General features: G+C 60.1%; 3 protein-coding genes and 1 non-coding gene across 4 annotated transcripts in view; 2 read left to right on the forward strand and 2 right to left on the reverse strand.

The window, feature by feature from the left end:
- MED20 (mediator complex subunit 20) overlaps positions 1 to 26,916 on the forward strand; it is a 119,978-nt gene that overhangs the window by 86,990 nt on the left and 6,072 nt on the right. Inside the window, exon 2 of the mRNA XM_056126425.1 lies at positions 23,336 to 23,383. Within this exon, the coding sequence (XP_055982400.1) occupies positions 23,370 to 23,383 (14 nt within the window). The 5' untranslated portion in view covers positions 23,336 to 23,369. The remainder of the gene's footprint in view (positions 1 to 23,335; positions 23,384 to 26,916) is intronic.
- Positions 5,800 to 12,824, forward strand: CCND3 (cyclin D3). The gene is given in 11 exon segments (XM_056126427.1): positions 5,800 to 5,836; positions 5,839 to 5,954; positions 5,956 to 5,997; positions 6,828 to 6,875; positions 6,877 to 7,044; positions 8,039 to 8,046; positions 9,853 to 9,880; positions 9,882 to 9,902; positions 9,904 to 10,006; positions 11,270 to 11,406; positions 11,860 to 12,824. Coding segments are annotated over 11 exon segments (876 nt in total). The 3' UTR covers positions 12,028 to 12,824.
- On the reverse strand, positions 14,095 to 22,872 carry BYSL (bystin like). Its single transcript, XM_056126420.1, has 7 exons — positions 22,569 to 22,872; positions 19,313 to 19,469; positions 15,844 to 15,982; positions 15,382 to 15,515; positions 15,015 to 15,175; positions 14,825 to 14,927; positions 14,095 to 14,474 (listed from the first exon to the last, which is right to left on the reverse strand). Exons 1-7 carry the CDS (start codon positions 22,834 to 22,836, stop codon positions 14,129 to 14,131), a joined length of 1,308 nt encoding a protein of 435 aa, XP_055982395.1. The 5' UTR covers positions 22,837 to 22,872; the 3' UTR covers positions 14,095 to 14,128.
- On the reverse strand, positions 20,929 to 21,062 carry LOC130034846 (small nucleolar RNA SNORA36 family). Its single transcript, XR_008794171.1, has one exon. It is a non-coding gene; the product is annotated as a small nucleolar RNA SNORA36 family (small nucleolar RNA).

Here is a 26,916-nt window from a genome sequence, read left to right on the forward strand (position 1 = left end):
TCCTTCTTTCCTTCTTTCTTTCTTTCTTTTTTTTCCTTTGCCTTTTTTGGGCCACCCCCAGCGATGCTCCGGGGTTCCTCCTGCCTGGCTCTGCAATCCGGAATTACTCCTGGCGGTTCTCAGGGGCTCATATGGAAATCCAGGTCAGCCGTGTGCAAGACAAACGCCCTACCTGCTGCCCTATTGCTTCGGCTCCCGTTTTTCCTTTTTTCCCTTTAATCCATTATTACCAGGCGTTGCTGGAACCTACTCCTAGCGTGCTGCTGAGGGTTGCTCCCAGTGGCGCTTGTGGGGGCCCGTGTGGAGCCAGCAATCAAACTGGGGGTGGCCCCATGCAGGCCGAGCTCCTTATCGCCGGCTCTATCTCTCCAGCTCTGTCATTTAAAGAGGTTTCGATCATGACAGACCTCAGATATGCTCATGGTTGCTTTAGGATATCCGGGAGTGTCAACTGCTGGTCTTTAGATCAGTAGTCGCTGGGCTAAGATAAAGCCATTGCTGCTTTATACAGTGTTTTTCAACTGCTGATGTGAATGGTGGTTTTGTTTTTTTTTTCATGTATGAAAGTTGCAAACTCGGGACTAGAGAGAATATTACAGGGATTAAGGCGCTTGCTTTGCACATGGCTGATACCAGTTCAATCTCTGGCATGAGAGAGGGTCCCCTGAGCACCACTAGGAGTGATCTCTGAGTATAGAGCAGGAGTAAACCCTGAGCACAGCTGGGGTTTGGCTCAAAAATTGGAAGAAGGGGCCGGAGCGATAGCACAGCGAGTAGGGCGTTTGCCTTGCACGCGACCGACCTGGGTTCGATCCCTGGCATCCCATATGGTCCCCCGAGCACCGCCAGGAGTAATTCCTGAGTGCAGAGTCAGGAGTGACCCCTGAGCATTGCTGGGTGTGACCCCAAAAAAAGCAAAAAAAAAAAAAATTAGAAGGAAAAAAAAAAGTTGTAAGTCATTGCTGTACCACCTGGGTTCAATGTGAAGGAGGCTGTCCCATATAAGTTGTGTAGTCATGCTTCTTGACACATATGGCGCAATTTATGGCAAAAAAAAATTGCCTAAAGATGCATTTCTCAGGACAGATCCTCTTCATTAAGCTATGTATGACTGTATCCAATAGAAATTCAACAATTGGGGAAAAAATGGAAGTCCTGCCATTTGCAACAACGTGAATAAACCTTGATTTAATCGCTGTGGGCATTATGCAAAACGAAATAGGTCATTCAGGGGCCAGAGAGATAGTTCAATGGGTAGGGCATTCATTTGCCTTGCACGAGGCCAATCCAGGTTTGATCCCCGGCATCCCATATGGTCCCCCCAAGCACCGCCAGGAATAATTCCTGAGTGCAGAGCCAAGAGTAACCCCTGAGCATCGCCAGGTGTGACCCAAAAAGAAAAAAAATGTATTTTTGGTTTTTTTTTTTTTTGGGGGGGCACACCTGGCTGTGCTCAGGTTATAAACTCTTTTGTTTCGGGTTTTGGGCTACACCTGAAAGTGCCAAGGGCTTATTCCTGGCTCTGCTCTCAGGGATCAAGGGACCTAGGAGGTGACCATATGGGGTGCTGGGAATCCACTGGGCCGGCTGGGTGTAAGGCAAGGGCCCCACCCACTGTACTCTGGCCCCAGAGGTCACTCTGGATGGGGGTCAGGGAACCGTATGTAGTGCTCGGGATCAAACCTGAGTCGGTCGTGTTTAAGGCATTGTCTTACTTTTTGTACGATCTGTCTGGCTCCTACACAGAAATTTTTTAATTAAAATATATGTGACACAATAAACTCCTTAAAAAAAAAAAAACTCTTTAGCTATCATACAAAACTCAACGCCAGTGTTTTGTTTTTTTTCTTAATATCTAAGATTTGTATATTAAATTGGTTCAGGCTCTTGGCAAGGAACTTTGGTAATAAGAACTGTATCAAAAGCCTTACAACGTTTCATAACCTTAGGTTGAGAAATTCCACTTCTAGAAATTTAATTCACTTCTAGAAATAATCATGAGTGTGCACAAAGACAGAGACCCGAAACTATTTTACAGTATTCTTCCTTTCTTTTTTTGAGGGGGGCCACACCCAACGGTACTCGGGGGCTACACCCAGCCCTGTGTTCAGGCTCTGTGTTCAGGGTTGGTCCAGGCAGTTCTCGGGGAACCCTGTGGTACTGAGGATCGATCCAGGCCTTCTGCATACACAGCATATGCTCCAGCCGATTGAACTTTCTCTCCCTCTATACATTATTATCTTATTTTTTTCTTTTTGGTCACACCTGGCGTTGCACAGGGGTTACTCCTGGCTCATACACTCAGGAATCACTCCTGGCGGTGCTCGGGGGACCGCATGGGATGCTGGGAATCGAACCCGGGTTGGCCGCGTGCAAGGCAAACGCCCTACCTGCTGTGCTATCGCTCCAGCCCCTACATTATTATTTTTAGTAGGGAAGAATTAGAAGTAAATTTCCAGGTTTGGTAAATTGCATAAATTGCAGGTCTGACAAATTACATTAGTAAGGCATAGTAGCACTGTAGCACTGTCCTCCCGTTGTTCATCGATTTGCTCGAGCGGGCCCAGTAACATTGTGAGACTTGTTACTGTGTTTGGCATATCGAATACCTCATGGGGAGCTTGCCAGGCTTTGCCGTGCGGGCGAGATACCCTCAGTAGCTTGCAGGGTTCTCCGAGAGGGGCGGAGGAATCGAACTCGGGTCGGCCATGTGAGTCCTTTAAATTCAGGGCCACGGAGATAGTTGAGGGGTTAAGACTCCAGTCTTGCATCCCGCTGCCACTAAAGATTGCATAAGATCCTGTTCTCCCCCACACTTAGCCCAGCATGGCGAGAGATCACTCCAGAGCATAGAACCAGGAATAACCCCTAAGTGGGGTGTGATCCAGCCCCTCGTGATGATCTTCTTATTATTTATTTTTTGCTTTTTAGGTCACACCCGGCGATGCACAGGGGTTCCTCCTGGCTCATGCACTCAGGAATTACTCCTGGCGGTGCTCAGGGGACCATATGGGATGCTGGGAATCGAACCCTGGTTGACCGTGTGCAAGGCAAAACGCCCTCCCCGCTGTGCTATGGCTCCAGCCCCAAACCCGTGTGCTAGGCAAATGCCCTACCTGCTGTACTATCACTCCAGCCCCTTATTTATTTGTTTATTTTTGGGCTACAGCCAGTAGGTGCTCAGGGCTTACTCCCGGCTCTGTGCTCAGGGATCACTTCTAGCAGGAATTGGGGGTCCATATGGGGTACCAGGGATAGAACTGTGTTCATCTGTGTGCAGGGCAAGTTCCCTACTTTCTGTACTCTACCTTCAGCCTCCTGATCTTAATTTTTAAAAATGTCTGTTTATTCACAGAACAATTTTAGAAAAATAAACATTGACATTAAAAGGTTATCTTTGTGTGTGTGTATGTGTGTGTTTTATGCTTTTTGGGCCACACTAAACGATGCTCAGGGGTTACTCCTGGCTCTGCACTCAAGAATTACTCCTGGCGGTGTTGGGGGACCATATGGGATGCTGGGAATCAAGCCTGGGTCTGCCGCGTGCAAGGCAAATGCCCTACCCGCTGTACTATTGCTTCGGCTCTGGTTATCTTTTTTTATTTTTTATTTATTTTTTTGCTTTCTGGGTCACACCTGGCGATGCACAGGGGTTACTCCTGGCTCTGCACTCTGCACTCTGTTACTCCTGGCGGTGCTCAGGGGACCATATGGGATGCTGGGAATCGAACCCGGGTCGGCCGCGTGCAAGGCAAACGCCCTACCCGCTGTGCTATCTCTCCAGCCCCTGGTTATCTTTTTTTAAAGGTGCAAATGTGTATTACATTTCCTATATTTTCTACAATGCAAATGGATATTTTGGTAATACTGAAACTCCATTTAAATTTCTTATATAAAAAGAACAATTCAGGGGCTGGTGTGATAGTACCGTGGGTAGGGTGTTTGTCTTGCATGCTGCTGATGTCGGGTGTGACCCCAAAAAGCAAAACCCGAAACAAAGAACAATTCAGGGCTGGAGCAATAGTAGTTGGTAAGGCATTTTATTTTGCACGCAGCTGACCCAGGTTCAATGCCCCCCCCCCCCAAGCCCCATATGAAAAACAGCCAAGACAAAAGATCTAAAATAACTACAACAAAACACCCACAACTCATTGAAATGATGCTTCCACAGAACTCGCTGTTATTTCTCTAGTAACTCACTTCTGCTCCTGTGGGGGACCTGGGCAGATTTATGGATCCCTAAGGCCTGTTTGGAATATAACCGGAGGCCTCAAATCTGTATCTTGCTTGTAGGGAACCCTTGTGTGGAGTGTCAGTGTTTTGTAGTTTTTGGGGGAAAACTAGAAAGTAAGAAAGAGCAGCTGGACGATTTCAGAGTCTGAGCAAAAAAAAAAAAAAAACAAAAAACAAAAAACACAACCCTGTTTTCTCCACCCTGGACTGAATGAAGGCGATTTCAGAGGCTGGTCCGAGGCCCACAGCTGATGCTGTGACCAGGTGAGGCCTCGAATGCCTGGCCTTTGGGCTGGTGGCCTTTCTGATTGAGACCAGGCCTTCTCAGGAAATCACCAACAAGGAAATGGGCAGCCCTTTCACCAGGGCTGGAGCTGAGAGGCAAGTTTTTGACTCAGCAAGTCGGAGCCGGCTGGGACTCTGCATTTCCAAGCAGCCTGAGCGGACCTGGTTGGCAGGGATGAAAGGGGGCTGGGGGTGGGGGTGGGTGGGGGGAATGGGGAGAGGAGGTAAGGGTGTAAGTATAAAAGGGTGTCTCGGACTGCCTGGCCTGGCACCAGCCTCGAAATTGTCCATCCCAGCTCCGCCGAGAAATAACAGCAAGTTCTGTGGAAGCATCATTTCAATGAGTTGTGGGTGTTTTGTTGTTGTTAGTTGTTATTTTAGATTTTTGTCTTGGCTCTTTTTCATTTGGGGTGTTCGTGTGGGGGGATTGAACCTGGGTCATTGGTGTGCAAGGGAAATGCCTTACCACTTACTATTGCTCCAACCCCGAATTGTTCTTTGCTTTGGGTTCCTCGTGTGCAAAAGAGCGTCGCACCTAACTTCTGGGGGTTGGGTCTGGTTGGGGGGGGGCACACGCCCGGCGGCGATGCTCAGGGCTGAGTCCTGGCCCTGCGCTCAGGGCGCTCTCCGGGCGGTGTCCGGGGGTGGGGGGGGGGACCATCTGGGGTGCCCGGGTGGACGGCGGTGCACGGCAAACGCCCTCCCCGCAGGGTGCTGCATCGCTCCGGCCGGGGTGGCCCACCCACCCCGGCCGTTTTATGCCCGTTTCTCGGCCGGAGAGCACGCAGCGGGCGAAGTCGGGCTGGATGAATGAATGAAGAGCGTTGGTCCCCCCCCCAAAAAAAAAAAAAAAGTCAATTTCCCCCTCCCCCACCACCACCCAGACCCCCGCCGCCCGCCGCTCTGCAGCCAGAGCAGCCAAACGGGTGGGCCGGGCGGGCGGGGTCCAGGCCGCAGGGGGTCCGCGGGGCCCCGCGCCCGGAAGCCCGCCGGGCCGCCAGCCCTTTCCGTCTGGGCGCCAGGCCCCGCCCCGGACGCGGCGACGTCCCGCATTCCGACGGTTGCTACATTCGTCGCGAGGGGCGGGGCGCCTGTCAGGGAAGCGGCGCGCGCCGGCGCGGGCGGGTCGGCTCGGGGCTCCGCGCGCAGTGCCAGCGCCCGCGCCCGCCGCCCGCGCCAGCGCCAGACCCGCGCGCCCCGCGCCCCGCGCGCCGCCGCCCCGCGCCCGCCGCTCCGCCCCGCCGCCGCCGCGCCGCCCGCCGCCCGCCGCCCGCCCGAAGCATGGAGCTGCTGTGCTGCGAGGGCACCCGGCACGCGCCCGGGCCGGGCCCGACCCGCGGCTGCTGGGGGACCAGCGCGTCCTGCAGAGCTTGCTCCGCCTGGAGGAGCGCTACGTGCCCAGCGCCTCCTACTTCCAGTGCGTGCAGAAGGAGATCAAAGCCGCACATGCGGAAGATGCTGGCCTACTGGATGCTCGAGGTACCGCCCGGGCCGGGCCGGGCCGGGCCGGGCCGGACCGCGACGGGCCGCTCCCCTCCCCCCGCCCCGCGCCCTCCCCCGCGCCCTCGGCTCCGGACATCCCGGGGGCCGCCCAGCCGGGACATCCTGGTCCCGGCCGCCCCCCGCGGGATGCTCCGGCGGCCCCCGGCCCTCCCCCCCAGCCCCCCGACCCCCGCCCCCCGCCACCCGCGCCGGGCCGGCCGGGCCGGGCCTGGTCCGGTCCCGCCCGCGCTGCTGCGCCCGGGCACCCTCGCCGGCTGCCTCCGTGGCGGCGGCGTCTCTTGGCCCCCGCCGCGGGGCCCCGCGCCCCTCCCCGCGCCCAGCGCGCCTGGGAAGCCCCGCGGCCCGCCGCCCCCGCCCCGGAACGGGTTCCGGTGGTCGGTCGCGCGGGGGGTTCTGGCCCGGGAGGGCGCCGGCGGCGGCGGCGGGTGTGCGCGCTCCGGGGTGGGGGAAGGAGGTGGCGGCGGTGGTGGTGGTGGTCACGCGGAGACGGTCCCCCACGCTGGCTCTCCCGCACCCCCGCCCCGGCCGCGGTGGGGGAGGGGAGCTTGCGTTCGGAATCCTAGAGGAAGGGAGAGCCTCCGGCGGGCCCCCCACCCCCAGCCTCCCGGGGGTGGGGGGTGGGGGGCAGGAGGAGGAGGAGGCGGCCGCGCGCGGAGCCGAGCGGAGGAAGTGGGGGGGCGACACCTTGGGGAGGCGCATCCCCGATCGCCGACTCGCGCCCCCGCCCCCACGCGTCTGCCCCCCACCCAGCCACCCCACCTGAGTGCGGCCGGGTCTGCTCCCCCCCCACCCCCACCCCGCCCCAGGTGTGCGAGGAGCAGCGCTGCGAGGAGGAAGTCTTCCCCCTGGCCATGAAACTACCTGGATCGCTACCTGTCGTGCGTCCCCACGCGCAAGGCGCAGCTGCAGCTGCTGGGCTCCGTGTGCATGCTGCTGGCCTCCAAGCTGCGCGAGACCAAGCCCCTGACCATCGAGAAACTCTGCATCTACACCGACCACGCCGTGTCTCCCCACCAGATGCGGGTGCGTGCGGACACCCCAGCCCACCCCCCGCTCCCCGCGGGACAAAAAGCCGGGCGGGGCGGTGTGCCAGGGTGGGGGGTGGCTTGTGGCCCTCTCCCGACCCCCCCGACCCCCGGGAGAGGCGCCCCTCAGTCGCGGTCCTTCCCCCCCCGCCCCCCACGAGAGCCACCCGGCGGCGCACCAAGGTGCGCCCGTCTCCACGCGGCAGCCCTTGGCCGCCGGGTTGACCCAGCCAGCCGCCGCCCGCGAGTTATTTATTGGCAGCAGCAGCGGCAGGACGTGAATGCCCACCCCCACCGGAGTCGGGGGAGTGGAATGTGCTCCGGGTGGGGGAGGGGGGCCGCCGCGGTGGCGTCCCTGGAGCCCGGCGTGGACTTTGGGATGCAGCAGAGTGGCCGGCCGCGCGCCCAGGCCTGGGCGCCGCGCGCGCGCGCGCGTGCACGCTGCGCCCAGCCCACCTTGGGGACTCCTGGGTGGGGAGGGTGGGGGATGCCCTAATCCTGCAGCGGCGCTTCCTGAGAAGCCCGAGCAGCAGCTGCTGCTGCTGCTGCTGCTGCTGGGGCCCGTGGAATCCGCGCTCCCCCCCACACCCGGCCAGCGGCGGCTGGAGGAGGGGCCCGGGGCGCTGCAGCTGCTTCCGATGCGATAATGCTGCCCCCTCCCCCGGCCCGCCCCCTCGGACCAAGGTCTTTCATCACCCCGCGGGGAGCTGCTGACTCTCCTGCGGTTTGGGAAGTGGGCTCCCCGCAGCAGCAGCCGCCTCTGGCCGGGGCGCCCCTCCCTCCCCACGCAGCCCCCCCGCGAGGAAGCAGCGGGGCGGTGCTGGGCTTGTCCAACCTCCTCTCTGCTGCCCGCCCGCCCGCGGCCAGGCCTGCTCCTGACCCGAGGGGAGTCCCGGGGGCCCCATCTCCCCGGAGGAGGGCGGCGTGCGGGCGGCTGTGATTGGCCCCCGGCTGCAGCGGCAGAATTCCTCTTCCTGCCAAGTCGCTCTCAGGGATGGGAGTAGGAGGGAGGGCCGGGCGCTTGGGAACCCGGGAGGCCCCCACGGCGCTTTCCAGGAGGCTGGTCGATCCTGGCAAGCCCGCAGGGCCGGCCAGCCCAGCAGCAGGAGTCTTGGAGGGGCCTGGGGTTGGGAGGCGGCCGGGGCCACTCCCCGCGGTGTGGGCCGGAGCTGGGAGGGTGCCTTTGCTCCCCAGCCGGCCCAAAGGACTCCGCTCCCCACCCCTGTCCCTCTGCCCGAGCCAGGGGTGGGGCCTCAGAGGCCTTTCTAGAAGAAGGTCAGTTCATTGCAAGGGACCCTGGAGAAACAGCGGCTGAGTCCTGGCACGCCAGAGAGGCTGAGGCCCAGAGCAGGGGGGACAGGTCCGGCCCTGCGCTGGGTGGATGGGGCCGGCCTGTGCTTTGTGGCCTTATAAGCCAGTGTGCGGTGCTCCAGGCTCTGGTTGCTAGCTCCTAGGGGTGTATTTCCTCGCATAGCGAGGCCTGAGTGGGGGGGTCCCTAGATATGGGAAAGGGGTGCGGTGACCATGTCCCGTCTGACTGGGACACCCTATATTCAGGAAGCCCCAGGTCAGTGCCTGCCCAGAGCCTCCAGGCGTTTGCTCCCCTTCCGACTTGGGATTTGGACCCTAGGACAGTCCCCCACGCCCACCCCCCCAGCGTGTCTGGCTCCACAGCTCAGCCTTTGCTCTGGAACTTTGGAAGCTGGGGACTGATGAGGGGGAGGACAGGCCCTTGGCTGGGACCAGGAAAGGGAAGGCTGAGGCCCGGGGTGGGGGTGGGGGTGGGGGGGCCGACTCCAAGAGAGGCTGGGTTCTCTCTGGGGGGGGTTGCCCAAGTCTGCATCAGAGAGGGGTCAAACCCACTAGTTCCCTTCCTGAGATAAAACCGTGAAGAAACTCTTCCATTTGCAACTCAGAAATGGGGCCAGTCTGGGCACTCGGGGACCGTGGATTGGTGGGGTGTGGCTGCCACCTTCCTTCCAGGACCTCATAGTGTGGTGGAAAATGATCTGGGGCACGTTGGGGGTGGAGAGGACTTTGGGTTTCTCGGGGGTACTAGGGTCCCTCCTGCCCTGGCCTTCACCTCTTAAAGACTCAGCTGGGCCTTCGGCGTGGTGGGTTCCCGCTGATGGGGTGGCAGTCAAGTGCCAGACCTCAAGACCCACCCCCGAGGTCCCACCAAGGGGATGTGGGTTGGGTTGGGGCAACCCTCCCTGAGGAAGTTGGGCGGGAGGCCAGTGCCCCAGGCTTACCCCGGGCCTTCAAGGGGCGCAGCAGACTGGAGGCAGAGTTTTTATTTATTTACTTTTGCATTTTGGGTCACACCTGGCGATGCACAGGGGTTACTCTCGGCTTTGCACTCAGGAATTACTCCTGGCAGTGCTCAGGGGGGACCATATTGGGATGCTGGGAATCGAACCCGGGTCGGCCGCGTGCAAGGCAAACGCTATCGCTCCAGCCCTGGAGGCAGAGTTTTGGGAAGGGAATAGCGCTCGCCTCCCAGCATGCCCAACCCGAGCCATGGCGGGCGGATTGCCCCAGACAGGTCTGGATTGATGGTTCTGCCCTGGGAGGCGTCAGGCTGAGTCTGGGTTAACGAACCTCGTACTCAAAACCCGGCAGGAAGCAGTCAGCCCAATACCGATTCCCAAGGCTGGTTCCGCTAGCTGGCCATGAGCAGAGTTAGGCATTAGTTCGCCCCCGCCGCTGGGCAGCTGAGTCCCAGAGGGCAGGGCACCCCTGAAGCCCGACATCCCGAGACCCCTGCCTCACCCACTCGCCCCTTCACACCCCGCAGGACTGGGAGGTGCCTGGTGCTGGGGAAACTTAAGTGGGGACTTGGCCGCAGTGATCGCCCCAGGACTTCCTGGCCCTGATTCTGCACCGCCTCTCGCTGCCCCGAGACCGCCAGGCCCTGGTCAGGAAGCACGCCCAGACCTTCCTGGCCCTCTGCGCCACAGGTGAGAGCCGATTTCAGTCTTGTTGTTGGCCAGGCTGGGAAAATCAGTCTGGGGAATGGTGAGGAGCTTCTTGGGTGGAGGGTGGCCATACCCGGCGATGCACAGGGGTTTACTCCTGGCTCTGCACCGGGGAATCACTCTGATGGTGCTCGGGGGGGGGACCATCAGGGGTTCCGGGGAATCGAACCTGGGTTGGCCGAGTGCCCTCCCCGCTGTTCTGTGGCGCTGGCCTCTGAGTGGGTGCATGTTTTTTCTCAGGGCTGGAGAGCTGGCCCAGGAGGTTGGGCCTTCCGTGTGACTGAGCCTGGTTCCATCCCCAGTGCTTCAAGGCCCTCCTCAGCACCAAACACAGCTGGGAGTAGAATCCCCCCACCCCAGTTCTGGGTGTGGCCCAAATGCACTCCCCACCTAAAACGGATTTGAGAACCCCTTGGAGTCCCAGACCGCGTCCCAAGGAGCAGGAGCGGATGTCTGGGCCTGGGGAGGATGTTGATGTTAGACTTGCCCAAGGACTGACCAGTGGGGGAAGAGGGCCAGGCCCAGGGGTGGTGGGGTTCCCTCGCCCGGGGCACAAAGGCCATTCCCCTGCTGCTTAGGGCGTGGAACCCCTAGCTCCAACCCTGGGGATAACTGCTGTTTGTACACCAGGGGAGGACTTGGCGGATGGCTGGTCTCTGGCCAGGGTCACTTTTTTTGTTGTTTTGGGCTATACCAATGTTACTCAGGGGTTCCTCCTGGCTCTGCACTCAGAGATCACTCCTGGTGGTGCTCGTGGGACCATGTGAGATTCTGGGGATCGAATCCGGGTCGGCTGCATGCAAGGCAAGCACCTACTCACGGACAGAGTCACTGTCAGTGGGAATCGAACTTGGGTTGGCCGAATGCCCTCCCCGCTGTTCTGTGGCGCTGGCCTCTGAGTGGGTGCATGTTCCTCCATGGACCTGCCCTCTGGGAGTCAGCTGTCCACCATGGTGCTCCCTAGGAAAGGGGCCTTTTTCTTTTTCTTTTTTGCATTTTGGGTCACTCCTGGCTCTGCACTCAGGGAATCACTCCTGGCGGTGCGCGGGGGACCCTATGGGATGCTGGGAATCGGAATCGAACCCGGGTTGGCCGCATGCAAGGCAAACGCCCTACCGCTGTGCTATCGCTCCAGCCTCTGGGTCTCACGCCCCCCTGGCCACCGTGCTCCCCAGGCTCTTAGGGGGTATACCCGAGGCCCTGGAATTCCCCCCTGCCTTACGGTTCCTTCTTTCTCTTCCTAAGATTACACCTTTGCCATGTACCCGCCTTCCATGATCGCCACGGGCAGCATCGGGGCTGCGGTGCAGGGCCTGGGGGCCTGTTCCACCTCGGGCGATGAGCTCACGGAGCTGCTGGCCGGGATCACGGGCACCGAAGTGGTGAGTGGGAACTTGGGGCTTGCACTAGGCACTCGGGCGCAATTCCCCGAGCCTCCAGCAGAGGGCGGCGTCCACCCCACCCCCACCCAACCCCCCTCCAACCTGGGCCTGGCCCCTGGATTCACACCCCGCCTTGGTGCTGGTGTAGCCCTGTGGCCCGCATTGTTTGGGGAGCAGGGCCCGGCCGGGTGGGCTGCGCAGGCGGGCACCGTTCCCGGGGCCCTCCCTGCTTGCCAAACGGTGTGCCAGAGCAGGGGTGGGGGCTGGTGCCGAGCTGGGAGCCCTCACACCCTCTCGCCACATCCTCTTGCCAGTTTCTGAGAATCGCAGGCGGATTCCTGGGGCTGGGCTGTGGCCTCATCTGCCGCCCTGCCTGAGCCGGGGAGGGAAGTGGCCCTCCCCGCCGGGGCGGGCATCCAGCAGGCCCCCTCACGTTCCCGCTCTTCTCCCCAGGACTGCCTGCGGGCCTGTCAGGAGCAGATAGAAGCCGCCCTCAGGGAGAGCCTCAGGGATGCGGCCCAGACCTCGGGCAGCCCAGCGCCCAAAGCCCCCCGGGGCTCCAGCAGCCAGGGCCCATCGCAGACCAGCACTCCCACAGACGTCACCGCCATCCACCTGTAGCCGTCCGTGCCTGCCCCCCCCCCCACCCGTCGCAGGAACGAGCCCACCAGAAGCCCGACGGGGGTTCCTTCCTGCCCACCCACCGCCCAGCCCGAGGGGGCGGGGGCCACCCTCTCCCTGCAGTGCACTAAGGGGCTCCCCGGCCCCTCTCCCTCCACCCCTGCCTCTGACCAGCTCAGCCCCTTCCCCCCCCTTTTACTTGGCCTTGGGTCTGGCTGGTCAGACGATTTCAGACTTATGCAAAACGTGCACCAGCGTAACTTTCTGGGGTTTCTCTTGTCACGGGGGTTGGGGAGGGGGGGAGAGGGATGTCTCATGTTCTCAACTGCCAAAATTGCCCTCGGTGCCTTCCGGACGACCCCTTTCTCGTTATGACGTTTGGATTGGGGTCTCTCTCCCCGCACAAGTTCCCGCTGTCTCTGACAGGGAGGTGTGCCAGGGAACGGCGTGCCTAGACAGCGGCCTCCCCACCCCCACCCCCGGGGAAGCCCTGAAATGATCCAGGCTGAGGCTCTTCTCAGCAGAGGGGCAAGCGGAAGCCACCCCAATTCCTCGTGCTTTGCTTCCCGCCGAAGACAAGAGGTAGCTTTAACTTATAGCCTGAGCGCCGGCTGCCTCCCCCTCTGCCGCTGGCCAGAGGATCTTGTGGCCCAGGAGCTGCTACACCTGGGTGGGGCCGCCTCTCCCCCCCTGCCCCATCCTCTGCACGGAGAGGGGCGAGCCCCGATCATACAGGTCTTCCCTACGGTCACAAGGTCCAGGCCCGGCCGGTGGCCCGGGACCATCAAGCTACCTTAATAAAGATTCTGTAATAAAGGGCTCGGCTTTCCTTGCAGAGCTGGCGGGGTGGGGGAAAAGCTCCCTTCCAGGCGGCTTCCCTGTGTGCAGGAGGTGCAGGGAGAGCCCTGGGCGCTGGGTCCCTTCCCCTTCTACTACTAGTGACCCCCCCCCACCCTCTAGAAGTCACCAAGCCTCTTCCACAAGTATTTTGTGGGCCATCTCTGACCTCATTACTTCTGTTTCACGACATATCCCTAAAAGAATCACTGCACGATGCCTAAGGAGAACCCGAGAGCTATGGGAAAAATCCGCTTTGAGGTGCGGCTCTTGGTTTGGTGGTGGGGGACACACCCCCCACCCTGGTGGTGCTGAGTAAGGATAACCTGGGCGTTCCACATCAACAGTATAAAATGGGAATCCCGGGGTCTAAAGAGCAGGTTGTGATGTCAAAAGGCCAGCTCAGTGGCCAGCGCCTGGTGGAGAGCCAAGCACTCCCCAAAGGATATGCTAGCATCACTTTTGCACAGTAAGTGGCGAAACGAGCTACAATAAATAGGGTCCTTTATTTTACAAAGACCTGAAGTTGCCCTGGTCCAGGGAGTGGGAGGGCGCGGAGTTGAGGTGCCAGAGGGGCTTGATTCCCAGTCCAGAGGTGAAGCAAGTGGGTGGCTGGGTCAAGGGATTCCGTACTGACTCAGGGCGCAGAGCAAGCCCTTAAAAATCAGCCTCGGCTCAAACACTGGGTGTTTCGCCACTAACCCCTGAACTAGCTTTTTGGGGAGCCACCCCCCCAGTGCTCAAGAGTTCACGCCTATCACTCCTGCCTGTGTTCAGGGATGCCTCCTGTTGGGGTGTGGGGGCCACACAGGGCGCCAGGCTCACACCTTGGCGCATCCGACCCACAGCACTGCTGCTGAGGCAGGCCCTTCCTGCCTGGCCCGCTCTGCGTCACTCGCGGACCCCCACTCCCCTTGGGGTCTCCCGCCCACCAGGACGCCCCCTCCATGCCACGGCACTTAACAGGGTGGGGAGGGCCTGAGGACACCTCAGGAGAGGGAGGGGACCCACCCTCGGTACGCGGGTCAGGATCCACGCTGGGAAGCACGGAGCCCCCCTTCCCCCATCTCCCGTGGACAGGGGCAGCGGGGCAAGAGCGTCACCCGGAGACACAGGAGTGCGATGAATCCCCCGCCCTGCTGCTTCCGGCCCCCGGGGCGTGGTGCCAGGTGCCAGAGGTCAACGGAGGAGCGTCTGCAGAGTCCCGCGGCCTCCCCCCGGCCTGCCCGCGTCCTCTGGGGCAGAGAGCAGGCGCGGCCCGGCTCTAGTCCATGGCGGCGGGGCCGTCCTCCACGTCTCGGGGGACGGCGCCCTGGAGCTCGCGCCGGATCTCGGGGGACAGCTGCGCGTGTGGCTGCAGGCGCAGCAGCTCCAGCAGGGCCTCCTTCTGCTCCGAGGCCAGGTCGGCCTTGTAGCGCTGCGCCAGCGTCAGCAGGCACTGGTGCCACAGCACGGGCAGCTGGCGCTTCTCCGCCCGGAAGCCCAGGAAGTGGAAGACCAGGGCGTCCAGCACGCGGTAGGGCAGCGCGTACTTCTTGTCCAGCAGGAGACGCAGGAAGATGCTGTTGGCGCCGCTGTACTCCATCTCGGCGAGCTTGAGCATGGCCGCGCTGTGGGCCAGGGGCGGCTTTAGGTGGGGCGTCTCCCCACCCCGCCCCGGACATCCCCACACCCAAGGTGGAACGTTCACGGGGGAGGTGGGCACGGCCAGCCGTGTCTGGGGACGGGGCCTAGTTTCCCACGAGCAATGCGGGTGCAGGGCTCGGCCTGCAGTGCTCTCCGCCCTGCCCCGGGCCACCCGCCTGTTCTGGGGTGGGGGACGACGCGAGTTTCAAGTCGGGTTCTCGGGACACGCCCAGCAGCGCGCCCAGGGCCAGGAATGACGCCTGGATGGAGCGGCCCGTGTCCGGGTGACACCAACTCCTCCTCCCCTTCCTCCCCATCACCCGGTGGGCCGTACCTGGAGTGCAGCACGGGGATGGAGCACTTGGTGATGATGCTGCCCACGATGATGGCTTCCCGGAGGGTGCAGGTGCCCGACTCGCACAGCGGGATCAGGATGCCTGCCCGGGGACAGACGGACAGGTGTCGGCCGTCGGCCGGGAGGGCACCCCCGGCCAGCCCTCCCTGGCCCCGGGCCGTCTTGTCACCTTTGAACCAGGCCCCGGGCTTGAACAGGGCCTTCTTGAGGGCCATGTAGAGGTGGAAGTTGAGGCGTTTGTACTCGGCGATGTCGTCTCGGATCCGTGGGAGCAGCACGAGGTTGTAGAAGCGCTGGGCCATGCGCTCCTTCAGGTTAGAGGCAAAAATCCTAGTTTGCGGGTGCGGGGAGGGAGAAGGCGGGTGATGCGGGGAGTCTGGAGAGGGCCCCCGGGCTGTGGCCGTGCGAGAGCAGAGAAGAAAGGGCGAAGGGCCTGCCCCCCCCACCCCCGCTCCATCGGGCAGGAATGCAGGGGGTCAGTAAAAGGCGGCGCCTGAGGGCCTGAGAGCCACGGCAGGGAACCCGCCTGTCCCCACCTGGTGGCCTGGTACATGGCGGCGGCCGTCCAGGCCTCGGGCTCCGTGACATAGAGGATCTGCTCCCAGTTGGAGAGCGCCGGGATGATCTTGAAAGCTTTGGGCAGTTTCCCGCTGCGGTACTTGGACAACACCTGGGCGGGGCCGTGTATCCCCGTGTTCACAGCCTGCCAGCAGCCAGTCCCCGGCGCAGCAAGGGCGGGCCCCCTATCCCCACCCTGTGCCCCATGCGGGTGGTCTCGCAATCCCCCTTCCCAGCAGGAAAACCAAGGGACAGGGATTCGTGACTCCAGGGGGCTCAGGAAGCATGTGAGCCCAGCCACTGGGACTTTGGGGGGCCACACCCAGGGGGTGTCTGGGTGGGAGTCACCATGGGGTGCAGGGAAGGGAGCCCGGTGGGCGGCTCACAGCACACACACCAGCCCTCTGTGGCTCTGCCCCCGTGGGTCTCTCGGCTCTCACCTCCCGCACCCCTCTGTACACCTCCAGGACGCGGGGGTCCAGCTGGGGCAGGGGGAAGCCCGACACCTCCGACATGACCGTCTCGACTTCCGTCTGCTTCTCGGTCAGCTTCTCCATGATGATGTCGGCCAGGGTACGCCTGCACAGAGCCATACAGGGGGATGCCGGGGTGCTGGGGCCTCAGTCTCCCTCTGGGCCACCCGTCCCATAATCACCCCGTCAGGGTTATTCGTTCCAAAGCAGCACACGGCTCCCTGCACATCACTGGCTGGCAGCAGGGAGCCCCCCCGCCCCCAGCTGCCCCGGGCCCTGGCACTGAACTGTCGCCTGGTTGGCTGAGAATCCACTGCTGGGGGTCCCCAAGCACTGTCTAGGGGGGGGGGTCTCCGGTTCCAGATAAAGCAGAATCAGCTCAGAACACAGGAGAGGAGAACCACCCAGCGTGCATGCAGCCGACAGGTGAGCTGTGTCTATAACCCCCGACTTTGTGTCAGACAGTGCCCGGCCCGGCCCGGCGTGACAGGGCTCCCTCCAGCACCTCGGCACACTGGCAGGAGCCCCTCTGGCCCACGTCAGGCTGAGCTCCTCTGAAGTCCCTCATCAAACAGCAGGACACATGGTACTAGCAGGACATGTACAAGGACACACACACAGACACACGGGCTAGTGACGGTATGCACACTCTCGTACATGCATGCACACATGGTTCAACCCCCAAGTACCACATAGGGTCCCTCGGCACCACCTGGAGTGGGTCCTGAGTACTAGCAGGTGAGTACATCCCCTCTCTCCCCCCGGGCCAGACATTCACATACGAAAACAGATCTTGGTTTCCAGGCCATACCTGCCTGTGCTCAGGGCTGTCCTGGCCTTGTGCTCAGGGTCACGCCTGGTTGGCTCAGGGCACCGCATGCAGCGCCAGGGATCGAACCTGATCAGCCTCAGGCTAGGCCGGCGCCCGCCCCGCCATACCCTCCCTCTGGCCCCTACTCCTGGTCTTACTGGACGATGAGGATCACTGTCTGTCACTGCTCCCTGCACGGTCTAAAGCTGTCCCCTCATCTGTCAGACAACGTGGATGGAAACGGGGCCGTGGGGAGGGCTCAGGGCGCTGGGCTTGACCCCCAGCACCGCGTGGTCTGCGAGCGCCATCAGCTGTGGTCTAAACACACGCCCCAAACCCCTCAATGCTCCCTGGTCAGCAGCAGCCCAGGGAGAACGGGCCCTGCCTTGGAAGGTTGAACGGGGGTGACACATTCCCGGGGGGGGGGGGGGTCTGAGCAAGCACACGATGGGTGTCACCTGTTTCTGACACACCCGTCCCAAGCCGAGGACTCTCCAGGGACAACATGCCGGTTTGAGCTCCCGGAGTGTCTGGGCAACTCTCAACCACAGGCCAAGACTCCATGGAGCCAGGCACCTTTCAGGGGCAGACGTAAGACACAACTGCTCCCCTCGATGCCTTTCACTGGGGAGGAGGCGGCCAGGCAGGAACATGCATAGTACATGGGCTGAACCAAGGTTGGCCACTTGCACAGCGAGTATCTTAATCCCTGCACTAGCCCCACGGGCTTTTTTTTCTTTTCGGGTCACACCCAGCGATGCTCAGGGGTTACTCTTCGCTCTGCACTCAGAAATCACTCCTGGCGGTGCTCAGGGGACCATAGGGGATGCTGGGAATCGAACCTGGGTCGGCTGCATGCAAGGCAAATGCCCTATCTGCTGTACAATCGCTCCGCCCCCCCCCCCCCATTGGCTTTTATCAATGAAAGTTTACGGAACTAACTCTCTAACACACACTACTGTCTCCAGTCTCTCCACGCAGAACCCGCCCCACTCTGCCTGTGGTAACGGTGCAGAATGAGCACTGAGCTGGGTGTCTGTACAAGGCTGCCTGCACACACCGCTATGCACAGGAAGTCACCAACGAGGAGCTTTTAGGAAACCACATGCGGCTTTAAGGGAAACGGCAGACAGTGAACCAAGGTCCTCAAAAGGCACCACTGACTGGGGCCAATCTTTCTCACTACTGCCAGACTAACAGTGAACAAAACCCTTTTCAAGGCCCCCCGCTGCATTTAAAAAAAAAAAAAGTCCCTCTGGGGGCCAGAGCGATAGCATAGAAGTTAGGGCATGCGGCCGACCCGGGTTCAATCCCCGGCATCCCATCTGATCCCTGAGCACCGCCAGGAGTTATTCCTGAGTGCAGGGCCAGGAGTCACCCCTGAGCACCGCCGAGGGTGGCCCCAAACTCAAGCCAAACCAACAAGGCAGCAGCCCTGGGTTCTGAGCGCGTTCTCAAGGCCAGGCGGGGGTGTGGGAGTTTGCAGGTCGGAATCTCACGCGTGATACCCAGGCGGGGTGCTTTCTCCCCAACACAAGACACCGGAGCTGACGCCAGAGGTCTCCCCTCGCTTAAGTCACACAGCTTCTAACTGATCTTTCAGGTCTTTTATTATCACTAGAAATAAATCAGTTGCTCTAACTGGAGACGAATCGGCATTCCCTCACCCCCCACCCATCCCCTGAGAGTCATCTCCAAGCCAACTCTGGGGTGGGGGGGGGGCGGGGTGATGACATTCGCAGCGCCTGGAGGTGGTTCCCACGTTCACTGTTCACGGGGGGAAATCACAGCAGAGCTCTGGAGTGCTAAGTGTTTTGTTTTGGGGGCCACACCTGGCAGTGCTCGGGATTACTCCTGGCTCTGTACTCAGGGATCACTGCTGGTGGGCTTGGGGAACCATACGGGGTGCTGGAGATCGAACTTGGTTGGTCACGTGCAAGGGAAGCGCCCTATTGGTTGCACCATCTCTCTGACCCCAAGACTCTACAACGGACAGCTCACCCTCCACAAAGCACTACCCAGTCGGAGGGCACAACGGCAGGGGCACTTGTCATACTCATGCGAGGTCCTGGTTCGATTCCTGACTCCAGGGCAGGGGACGAGCAGGGCGCAGAAGAATGAGCCAGCACCCATATTTTAGTAGTGTCAAGTTTGGAAATCCCTGGATCAAATGGAAATTAGGGTGGGAAAACTGACGGCCCAGAGGACTGAGCTGACCGCTCAGAAACAGTGACCAGGGGCTGGAGCGATAGCACAGCGGGTAGGGCATTTGTCTCACACGCAGTCGACCCGGACTCAATTCCCAGCACCCCGTCTGGTCCCCCGAGCACCTGAGTGCATGAGCCAGGAGTGACCCCTGTGCATCGCCTGGTGTGACCCCCCCAAAAACAAACAAACAAACAAACAAAAACCCACAAACAAACAGTGACCAAAAGCCTGTGTGTCCCCAGATGCTATGGAAAGGCCCCTCCAAGCAGACCCAAACCCTGGGGAGCAGAGGTGGGGGAGAATTCTGAGTCTCGGTCAGCGGTGGCAGGAGTACAGCCCCTCCATTGAGAGAAGGGCTGAGGGCTGCCCACACGGGGACACAGGCTGGCCCTTCACAGCTGCCCCAGCCCCGCCTACCGGGCAGGAGGGTCCTTCTTCATGAACATCTCGATGGCACGCTCGTCCTCAGGGTCCACGACCACCTCTGCTTGGGGGTCCGGCCCTGCCATCGTGGCCGCCTTCTCCAGGGTGGGCCACTCCTCGTCGTCTGATCCATCCTGAGGCAGTCCAGGGCCTAGCAGAGGGGAAGGACATGGGTGAGCAGGCCACGGGCAGGCACGGCCCGCGAGACACAGAGCCTGCTGGAGAAACACAACGGGACGGCAGTGTCAGGAACCCCAGTTAACACCCAAGCCCGAGTGACGGTAGAGAATCATCCCCAGCCCTGCACCCAACCCTCAGAAGCCCCACAGTTCCAGCCGGAAGTCGGTCCATCAGCAGACTGGCCCGGTTCAGGTTCCGGAGGCAGTATGTCCGCGGGCAGGAGTGAAGTCGCTTGCAGGGCATGTCGACTGGGTGGAGACTGTGACATCTTCACCCGACTCTACACTGACATTCCAGCCCGAAGGAACTCCGCGTCAGAAGATGCAGTGTGCAGGGCAGGGGAGGGGGCCTCGAAGGGGCCAGTCACGTGCCTTTCACGCTGGATGGAGCCCTGGGTTGAAGCCCTGGCACTGCAGAGCCCCCAAGCACCACTGGGCGAGGTCCCAAACCAAACCAATCCAAACCAAACCAAGCCAGTGAGGCGTGCAGGAGATGGTGAGCATCCGGACAGGTATCAAGGAGGCTGGAGGAGCAGCAAAAGAATTTGGGAGGGGGCTGGAGCGATAGCACAGCGGGGAGGGCCTTTGCCTTGCATGCGGCCGACCCGGGTTCGATTCCCAGCATCCCATATGGTCCCCTGAGCACCTCCAGGGGCAATTCCTGAGTGCAGAGCCAGGAACCCCTGTGCATCGCCAGGTGTGACCCAAAAAGCAAAGACCAAAATTTATCTTTCAGCCAAACACCCCCTCTCTTCCTGTGTCCCATATCCCAATCAGTGGCGCCCTCTTCCCCCCACCACGACGGAGTCAGAACCTGGGAGACAGTTCAGGCATGTGCCACGTGTTACAGCAGGAGTGTCAACCAAACATCACTGGTGTCCCCCCCCCCCCAAAAAAAAATTCAGAACCCTAAGCCCCTACTAGCAATGCCTTTCGGCTGGATTAACGGAACATTCCCAAAGAGATGGGTATGTGAACAATCTGTTCCAGAAATACAGGAATGTGGCTTCCACTTTTGCTAAGAGTTTCCTATTACCTCTGTGGTGGCTTTTTTTTTCTTTTTGGGTCACACCCGGCGACGCACAGGTGCACAGGGGTTCCTCCTGGCTCATGCACTCAGGATTTACTCCTGGCGGTGCTCAAGGGGACCCTATGGGATGCTGGGAATCGAACCCGGGTCGGCCGCATGCAAGGCAAACGCCCTACCCGCTGTGCTATCTCTCCAGCCCCTCTGGGGTGGCTTTGAATCCCAGGCGCAGCAACAGCGATGAAGGGAAGGAAGAGGAAGGGAGGGAATAAAGCAAGAGTATCAGAAAGATATACATGGGGGGTGGGGGCTGCGTGAGTACAGGGGGCAGGGGGCTGACCTTGCCTGCGGCCAACCTAGGTCCAACCCCTGGCATCTCATACGGTCCCCCTCTCATTTTTTTTTCCTGTAGTCTAGGAGGGAAATGAATAGAGCCATACCTTCTACCCAGTCATCCCTCTCAGACCTTGTTTTAATGTCCCAAAGTTTAATTACCAGAACAGGGAAACAGCCCTGAACCAGGCTCAACACTTTGGTTTCACATGGTGCCTCTCACATGGGCCCCCAAACCCCACCAGGAATGATCGCTTGGGGGATGGAGCAACAGCACAGCGGGTAGGGCGTTTGCCTTGCACGTGTCCAACCCGGGTTCAATTCCCAGCATCCCATATGGTCCCCTGAGCACCGCCAGGGGTGATTCTTGAGTGCAGAGCCAGGAGTTACCTCTGTGCATCACTGGGTGTGACCCAAAAAAGCAAAAAAAAAAAAAAAAAAAAGGAATGATCACTGAGCACAGAGCAAGGAGTTAACCCCAGAGCACTGTGACCCCCCCCGCCAAAACAACAAAGCCGGGGTCAGGGAAATCAGCTCAGCAGGCTGCATGCACCAAGTCTGGGTTGAATCCTCACCACATGATCCCTGAGCACCATGGGAGTGAGCTTTGAGCAAAAGGCAGGAGAAACTCCTGAACACTGTCAGGCAGGGTCCCTAAATAAAAAAAAAAAAAATCTCGGGGCAGGAGAGTCAGCTCAGCAGGCTAATAAGCACACGCTACACAGGGAGGAAGCCTGGGTCCCAAGCACCTCCAGGGTGACCCCCAAACTGGGAGTACTCCCTGTGCACTGTGGGGCACCCACCTCCCAAATCTCCAGGCATAAAACCTTTAAAAAAAAGTCTTTTGTAGCCCTGGCTCCTAGCCAGGACCATCACCACCGAGGAACGATGACTCAGTTGCCGGCTTAGGGAGCTTAAAACAGACCCACAACAAGAGAAGCAAGGCATTTCACCATTATGGAGCTTGATGTTCATGGACTATCACATCGACAGTGTACAAACAAGATAAACAACTTGCCAGGCATATGAACTGTCAATGCAAATGGGTGCGGACGTGTGTGTGTGTTTTGAGTTTACACCCAGCAGGGTCTGGGGAAACCAAGCGGTCCTGGGGAAATCAAACTAGCATCTGCTGCATGCTCCCAAAGACTAATGCTATCAGTATATAGAGGTTTTTTTTTTTTTTTTTGGTTTGGGGCCACCCTTGGCTATACTGATGGGGGTACTCCTGGCTAGAGGGCTGTTCTGCAGCCGATGCCTGGGGGCCATATACTATGTCACGAATCGAACCTCGGGCTTCACGGGTGCAAAGCAGTGCTCTACCAGGGAGTCAGTTTGGCCGGTGAAACGTAGTCAGCGTCTGCTGACCCTCTCTTGGGCCAGACGGCAAGACCCCGAAGGCAGGCAAAACAGCTCTGTTTCGCTCGTCTCTGTGGTCAGACCATCCGAAGCCCTGCCCGGCAGGAAGCATGCCACAGACAGCAGGCCCTAGGGCCGACCTAACACGAGGATATTCCAAGCTACGAGAACGGGGAGCACGGAGTGCCGGTTGCTCCAACTTTATTGGGGGGAGGGGGCGTGAGATGCGAGCGTCAAAAAGCAGGACAGCAAGAGGAGGGGCCTGGGGGCCTTGCTGGAGCTCAGCCCCCGCCCCGAGACCCCCCGCAGCAAGCCGGCGGCTGCCCCTCCCGCCTACCCCCCCCCCACTCACCCAGGCGCGTGGTGGGCTCCCGGGGGGCCGCGGCCCGGGCCCCGGCCCCGTGCTCGGCCTCGAGCTCCTCCTGCTGCCGCCGCGCCTGCTGCAGGATCCGGCGGCTCAGCCGGGGGCCCACGTACTCCTCCTCGTCCTCGCCGGCGCCGCGGCCCCGCCGCTTCTCCCGGCCCCCCGCGCGCACCGCGTCCCCCGCCAGGATCTGCTCGGCCAGCGGCGCGTGCTTCTCGGGGCCGCCGGCCCCGCGGGCCGCTTTGATTTTGGGCATTTCGCTCCAAAAAGCGGAGCCGTCCAGCAGCACGCACGTGGGGGCCGGCGACGCGCGCGGAGCCCGGGACTGCGCGTGCGCGGAGCTCGCCGGGCGCCCCCCCCGCCCCCGGAGGCCTCGCGGCGAGCACAGCGCCCCCGCGCGCTCGGAGGCCGGAAGCGCCACCCACCCGCGTCGCCGCGCCCCGAAGCTAGCCCTGGGTGCGGAGGTGGCCTCTCGAAGACACTCCCTGCACCCTGCTTCTCCCGTGGGGGCGGGGGGGGACAGTCCTCGATATGGATTTAGAGATCTACGCAAGGAGGAATTTCCGGAGCTACAAGCCGGGCCGGGGGAGGCGGGGCCGGGGAGGGGCGGGGCAGAGGGATGACGTCACCGCAGGCGCCCGGACACGCCCCCAGCCCTCGTGGCGCTGGGTTTCTACGTCACTTCCGGGCCTCTCCTGCCACTGACGCCTGCGAGGGGTTTCCCTGGGGTGCAGCGGCCGGAGACCCCCACCCCCGCGCTCTGATCGCGACGCTTCTGCGCCCGGCACCATGGGAGTGACTTGGTAGGAAGGCGTGGGGGCTCGGGCAGGGCTCGGGGGCGTGAGGGGCCTTCGGGGACTCGCGCGGATGGGGCCGGGCGCTGACGGTGGCCTGGGCCTGCGCGGGTGCGGGGGGGACCCCGGGAGGGTCGCGGCCGGACCCCGGGACCCCACCGGCGATGCGTACCGCCTGCCCTGTCCTCGGCATGCTTCTGCCCGGGAGGGCGAAGGACTGCGGGGCTCAGACCAGGCTGGGCCCCCCTCCCCGGAGCAGCGGGTCCGGGAGACCGTGACTCGGAGGTGTTGTGGTTGTGGTTGTGGTTGTTGTTGTTGTTGTTGTTTCTTTGCTCTGGGGCCTCATTCATTCAGTGGTGCTCCGCGGGGGCTTGCTCTCTGCTTGCGGGTGAAGGGATCGCTGACCCCCTTGGCAGTGCTGGGGGGGGACTTTGTGATGCCAGAGACGGGGCTTGTACCACCCGTGTGCAAAAGGTGCGCTTCCCGGGCCCAAGAAATGACGTTTTATTTATTTGTTTTTGCTTTTTGGGTCACACCCGGCGACGCACAGGAATTACTCCTGGCTCATGCACTCAGGATTTACTCCTGGCGGTGCTCGGGAGACCCTATGGGATGCTGGGAATCGAACCCGCGTTGGCCGCGTGCAAGGCAAACGCCTTCCTCCCTGTGCTATCGCTCCTGCCCCCGTTTTATTTTATTTTATTTTTTTATTTTATTTTGAAGGCGGGTTGGTTCATACCCAGCGGTGCTCAGGGGTAAGTTACTCTTGTTCTCTGCACTCATGGTGGTGGTGCTCAGGGGTAACGGGGATGCCCGGGATTGAACCCAGATGTTGCACATGTCAGGCCGGCGCTTTACCCACTGCCGGAAACTGCTTCTTTCCTTGAAAAGTCTTTTAAAGGGATCAGAGACACAGTATACTGGGTCAAGCCCTTGGCCTGGCACGAGCCCCCCCCCCCCCCCTTAGATCCTTGTGCTGCATTGGGTCCCCTGAGCACAGTCTGCGTGCCCCCTTCCCCCACGCGCTGCCGCCCACCCAAGTATTTTAACGGGCAACACTGTTCCTCTGGAAGGAGTCTCCCAGGATATATAAGAGCATCGTGGACCCAGGTTCCTTGCTTTCAGGGGGGCGACATCCCATCCCATGGTGCTGTGTGAGAGGTCTCGGTACTCAGCACCCCTCACTTCATTTTCCTTGTTTGTGTCAGGCCACCCAGCTCTAACTGGTCTTCAGGAGGAAGCTTGCCACCTGCTGGGGGTGGGAGGGAAAACCAGCGATGTGGAGGGAAGTGGCCACTTAGGAGGTCTAGGGGTCCCTGATCGGTGATTAAGTGTAAACTGCAGTGCCTAAGTCTTGTAAATAAAGCACCCATCTTAGAGAAGGTTGGTGGGTGGGAGGGAAACCTGGGGCCACTGGGGGAAAAAAAGATAGAAGGATCCCGCGGCCCTGCGACATCTTATTATCTCATTCTTACTTTGGACAACCTGGCAGGCTACCGAATGTCACCTGCCCCCGCGGCAGAGTCTGGCAAACTCCCCGTGGCGTACCCAATATGCCAAATGCCAGTAACAAGGATGGGTCTCATTCTCCTAACCCTGAAAGAGCCTTGAATATGGCACTTTCTAAAATCTCAGGGCTAGGATGAAGGAGACGTTACTGGGGCCTGCTCGAGGCAATCGATGAACAACAGGATGGTCGTGATCCTGAGAAGGACCCGTACCATGTAGTAAGGTGGGAGGGCACTTGCTCTGCACATGGCTGACTTGCATTTGATCCTCAGCGGCCCTGATCATCCCCTGAGCCCAGCAGTAGTGATCTCCTGAGTGCAGAGTCAGGTAACCTCGGAGCACCACGAGGTGTGGCCCCCAAACAAAAAAAGAACAGCCCCTCTTCCCGACTGTGGAGAGGATTCGGGGCGGTACTTCTGGCTCACAGTCGCTGCGGACTCGGGGTGGCAGTTCCTGGGCACAGTCGGTGGGGACTCAGGGCGGTAGTTTTGGCGTTCAGTTGGTCCTTGCTGGTTGTGGCCTCTGCCTACCACCTTGGCCAGACTGGGGAAGTAGCCACTCTAGGTGGTCTTGTTTATTTTCATTTTTCTGGGCCATACCCACGGTGCTGAAGGCTTGCTCTGGGCTCAGGGATTACTCCTGGAGGGGCCCAGAGAACCATCTGGAGTGCCCGGGTTCAGAACTGGGTTGGCTGTGTTCAGGGCCAATGTCCTACTCATTGACTTTGACTCAGGCCCTTCTCGTGTGTTTTTATTTCCTTTTTGGTTTGGGGGACCCTCACCTTGCCATGCAGGGGCACTCCTTCCTGCTCAGTGCTTGGGGGTGGCCCCCAGCAACACTTGGGGGACCATGCAGTGCCCAGTAAAGCATGTGAGCTAGCCCTGACCAACTCTAAAGTGAAAGCCAGGTTTTTTTTTTCCGTTATAGATGAAAATTTAAGAAACTGTATTTCTTTTTTTCCCCCCCTTTCATTTTGGTTAATTTTGTTGTTGTTCTTGTTGTTAGTTTTATTCGGGGCCATCCCCTGTGGTGCTCAGGGCTTACTCCTGGCTCTGGGCTCTGGGATCATTCCTGGGGACCACATAGAGTACTGGGACCATATTTGCTGCATGCAAGACGAGTGCCTTATCTGCTGTGCTGTCTCTCCAACCCTCAGTTTGGTTAAATTTATATCAGTTCTCTTGTCTTTCACACCCAAAGATAAACTTGATTCTTGCTCTCTCTTCAGATCCCAGGGCTGAAGCAATTTTTTTTGTTGTTGTCTTGTTTTTGTTGTTGTTTTTATTTTATTTTTAATTTTTATTAGTGAGACACCATGAGGTACAGTTGTAGACTTACAGATTTTTGTGCTTGGGTTTCAATTGTACAATGATCAAACACCCATCCCTCCACCAGTGCCCGTTCTCCACCACCATGGATCCCAGTATCCCTCCCACCCCCCATCCCCCCCATCCCACCCTGCCTCTGTAGCAGGGCATTCCCTTTTGTTCTCTCTCTCTTATTGGGTGTTGTGGTTTGCAAAAGAGGCATTGAGTGGCAATCATGTTTGGTCTATAGTCTACTTTCAGCATGAAGCAATTTTTTTTTTCTTTTTGGGTCACACCCGGTGATGCACAGGGGTTACCTCTGGCTCATGCACTGAGGAATTACCCCTGGCGGTGCTCGGGGGACTCTATGAGATGCTGGGAATCGAACCCAGGTCGGCCGCGTGCAAGGCAAATGCCCTCCCCGCTGTGCTATCGCTCCAGCCCCTGAAGCAAATGTTTTGCTTGTGGGATACCCAGGTTTGCTCTCTGGCACTGCCAGGAGCACCCCGGGTTTGTTTCACAGTGCTGCAGCGGGGGAAGAGTCTCTCAGCTGTTGACACACGCCAGTGTTCTGTAAACATTAGGGCAGCTGAGCAGAAGTTTGCTGCTCCGGGCAGGCCCTTGGCTGATTGGAGCACCCAGGGCCTCCGAGTCTCTGCTCTCCTTGAGAAAGGAGGCGTGGAGGTAGGCGGCCTCGGGCCCTGTGTCAGGAGCTGTGCTTCTGTG

This window comes from Sorex fumeus, unplaced genomic scaffold, assembly GCF_029834395.1.
Source record: "Sorex fumeus unplaced genomic scaffold, SorFum_2.1 ptg000061l, whole genome shotgun sequence".
Classification (NCBI taxonomy): domain Eukaryota; kingdom Metazoa; phylum Chordata; class Mammalia; order Eulipotyphla; family Soricidae; genus Sorex; species Sorex fumeus.

What these genes read in the sequence shown, in the direction of transcription:
- BYSL (XM_056126420.1), bottom strand. Translation starts at nt 22,836, where the DNA reads ATGCCCAAAATCAAAGCGGCCCGCGGGGCCGGCGGCCCCGAGAAGCAC. An exon ending in GGAGCCCACCACGCGCCTGG is followed by an intron (nt 19,470 to 22,568) that starts GTGAGTGGGGGG and finishes CCCCTCTGCTAG; the next exon opens with GCCCTGGACTGCCTCAGGAT. An exon ending in AAGAAGGACCCTCCTGCCCG is followed by an intron (nt 15,983 to 19,312) that starts GTAGGCGGGGCT and finishes GGCTCTGTGCAG; the next exon opens with GCGTACCCTGGCCGACATCA.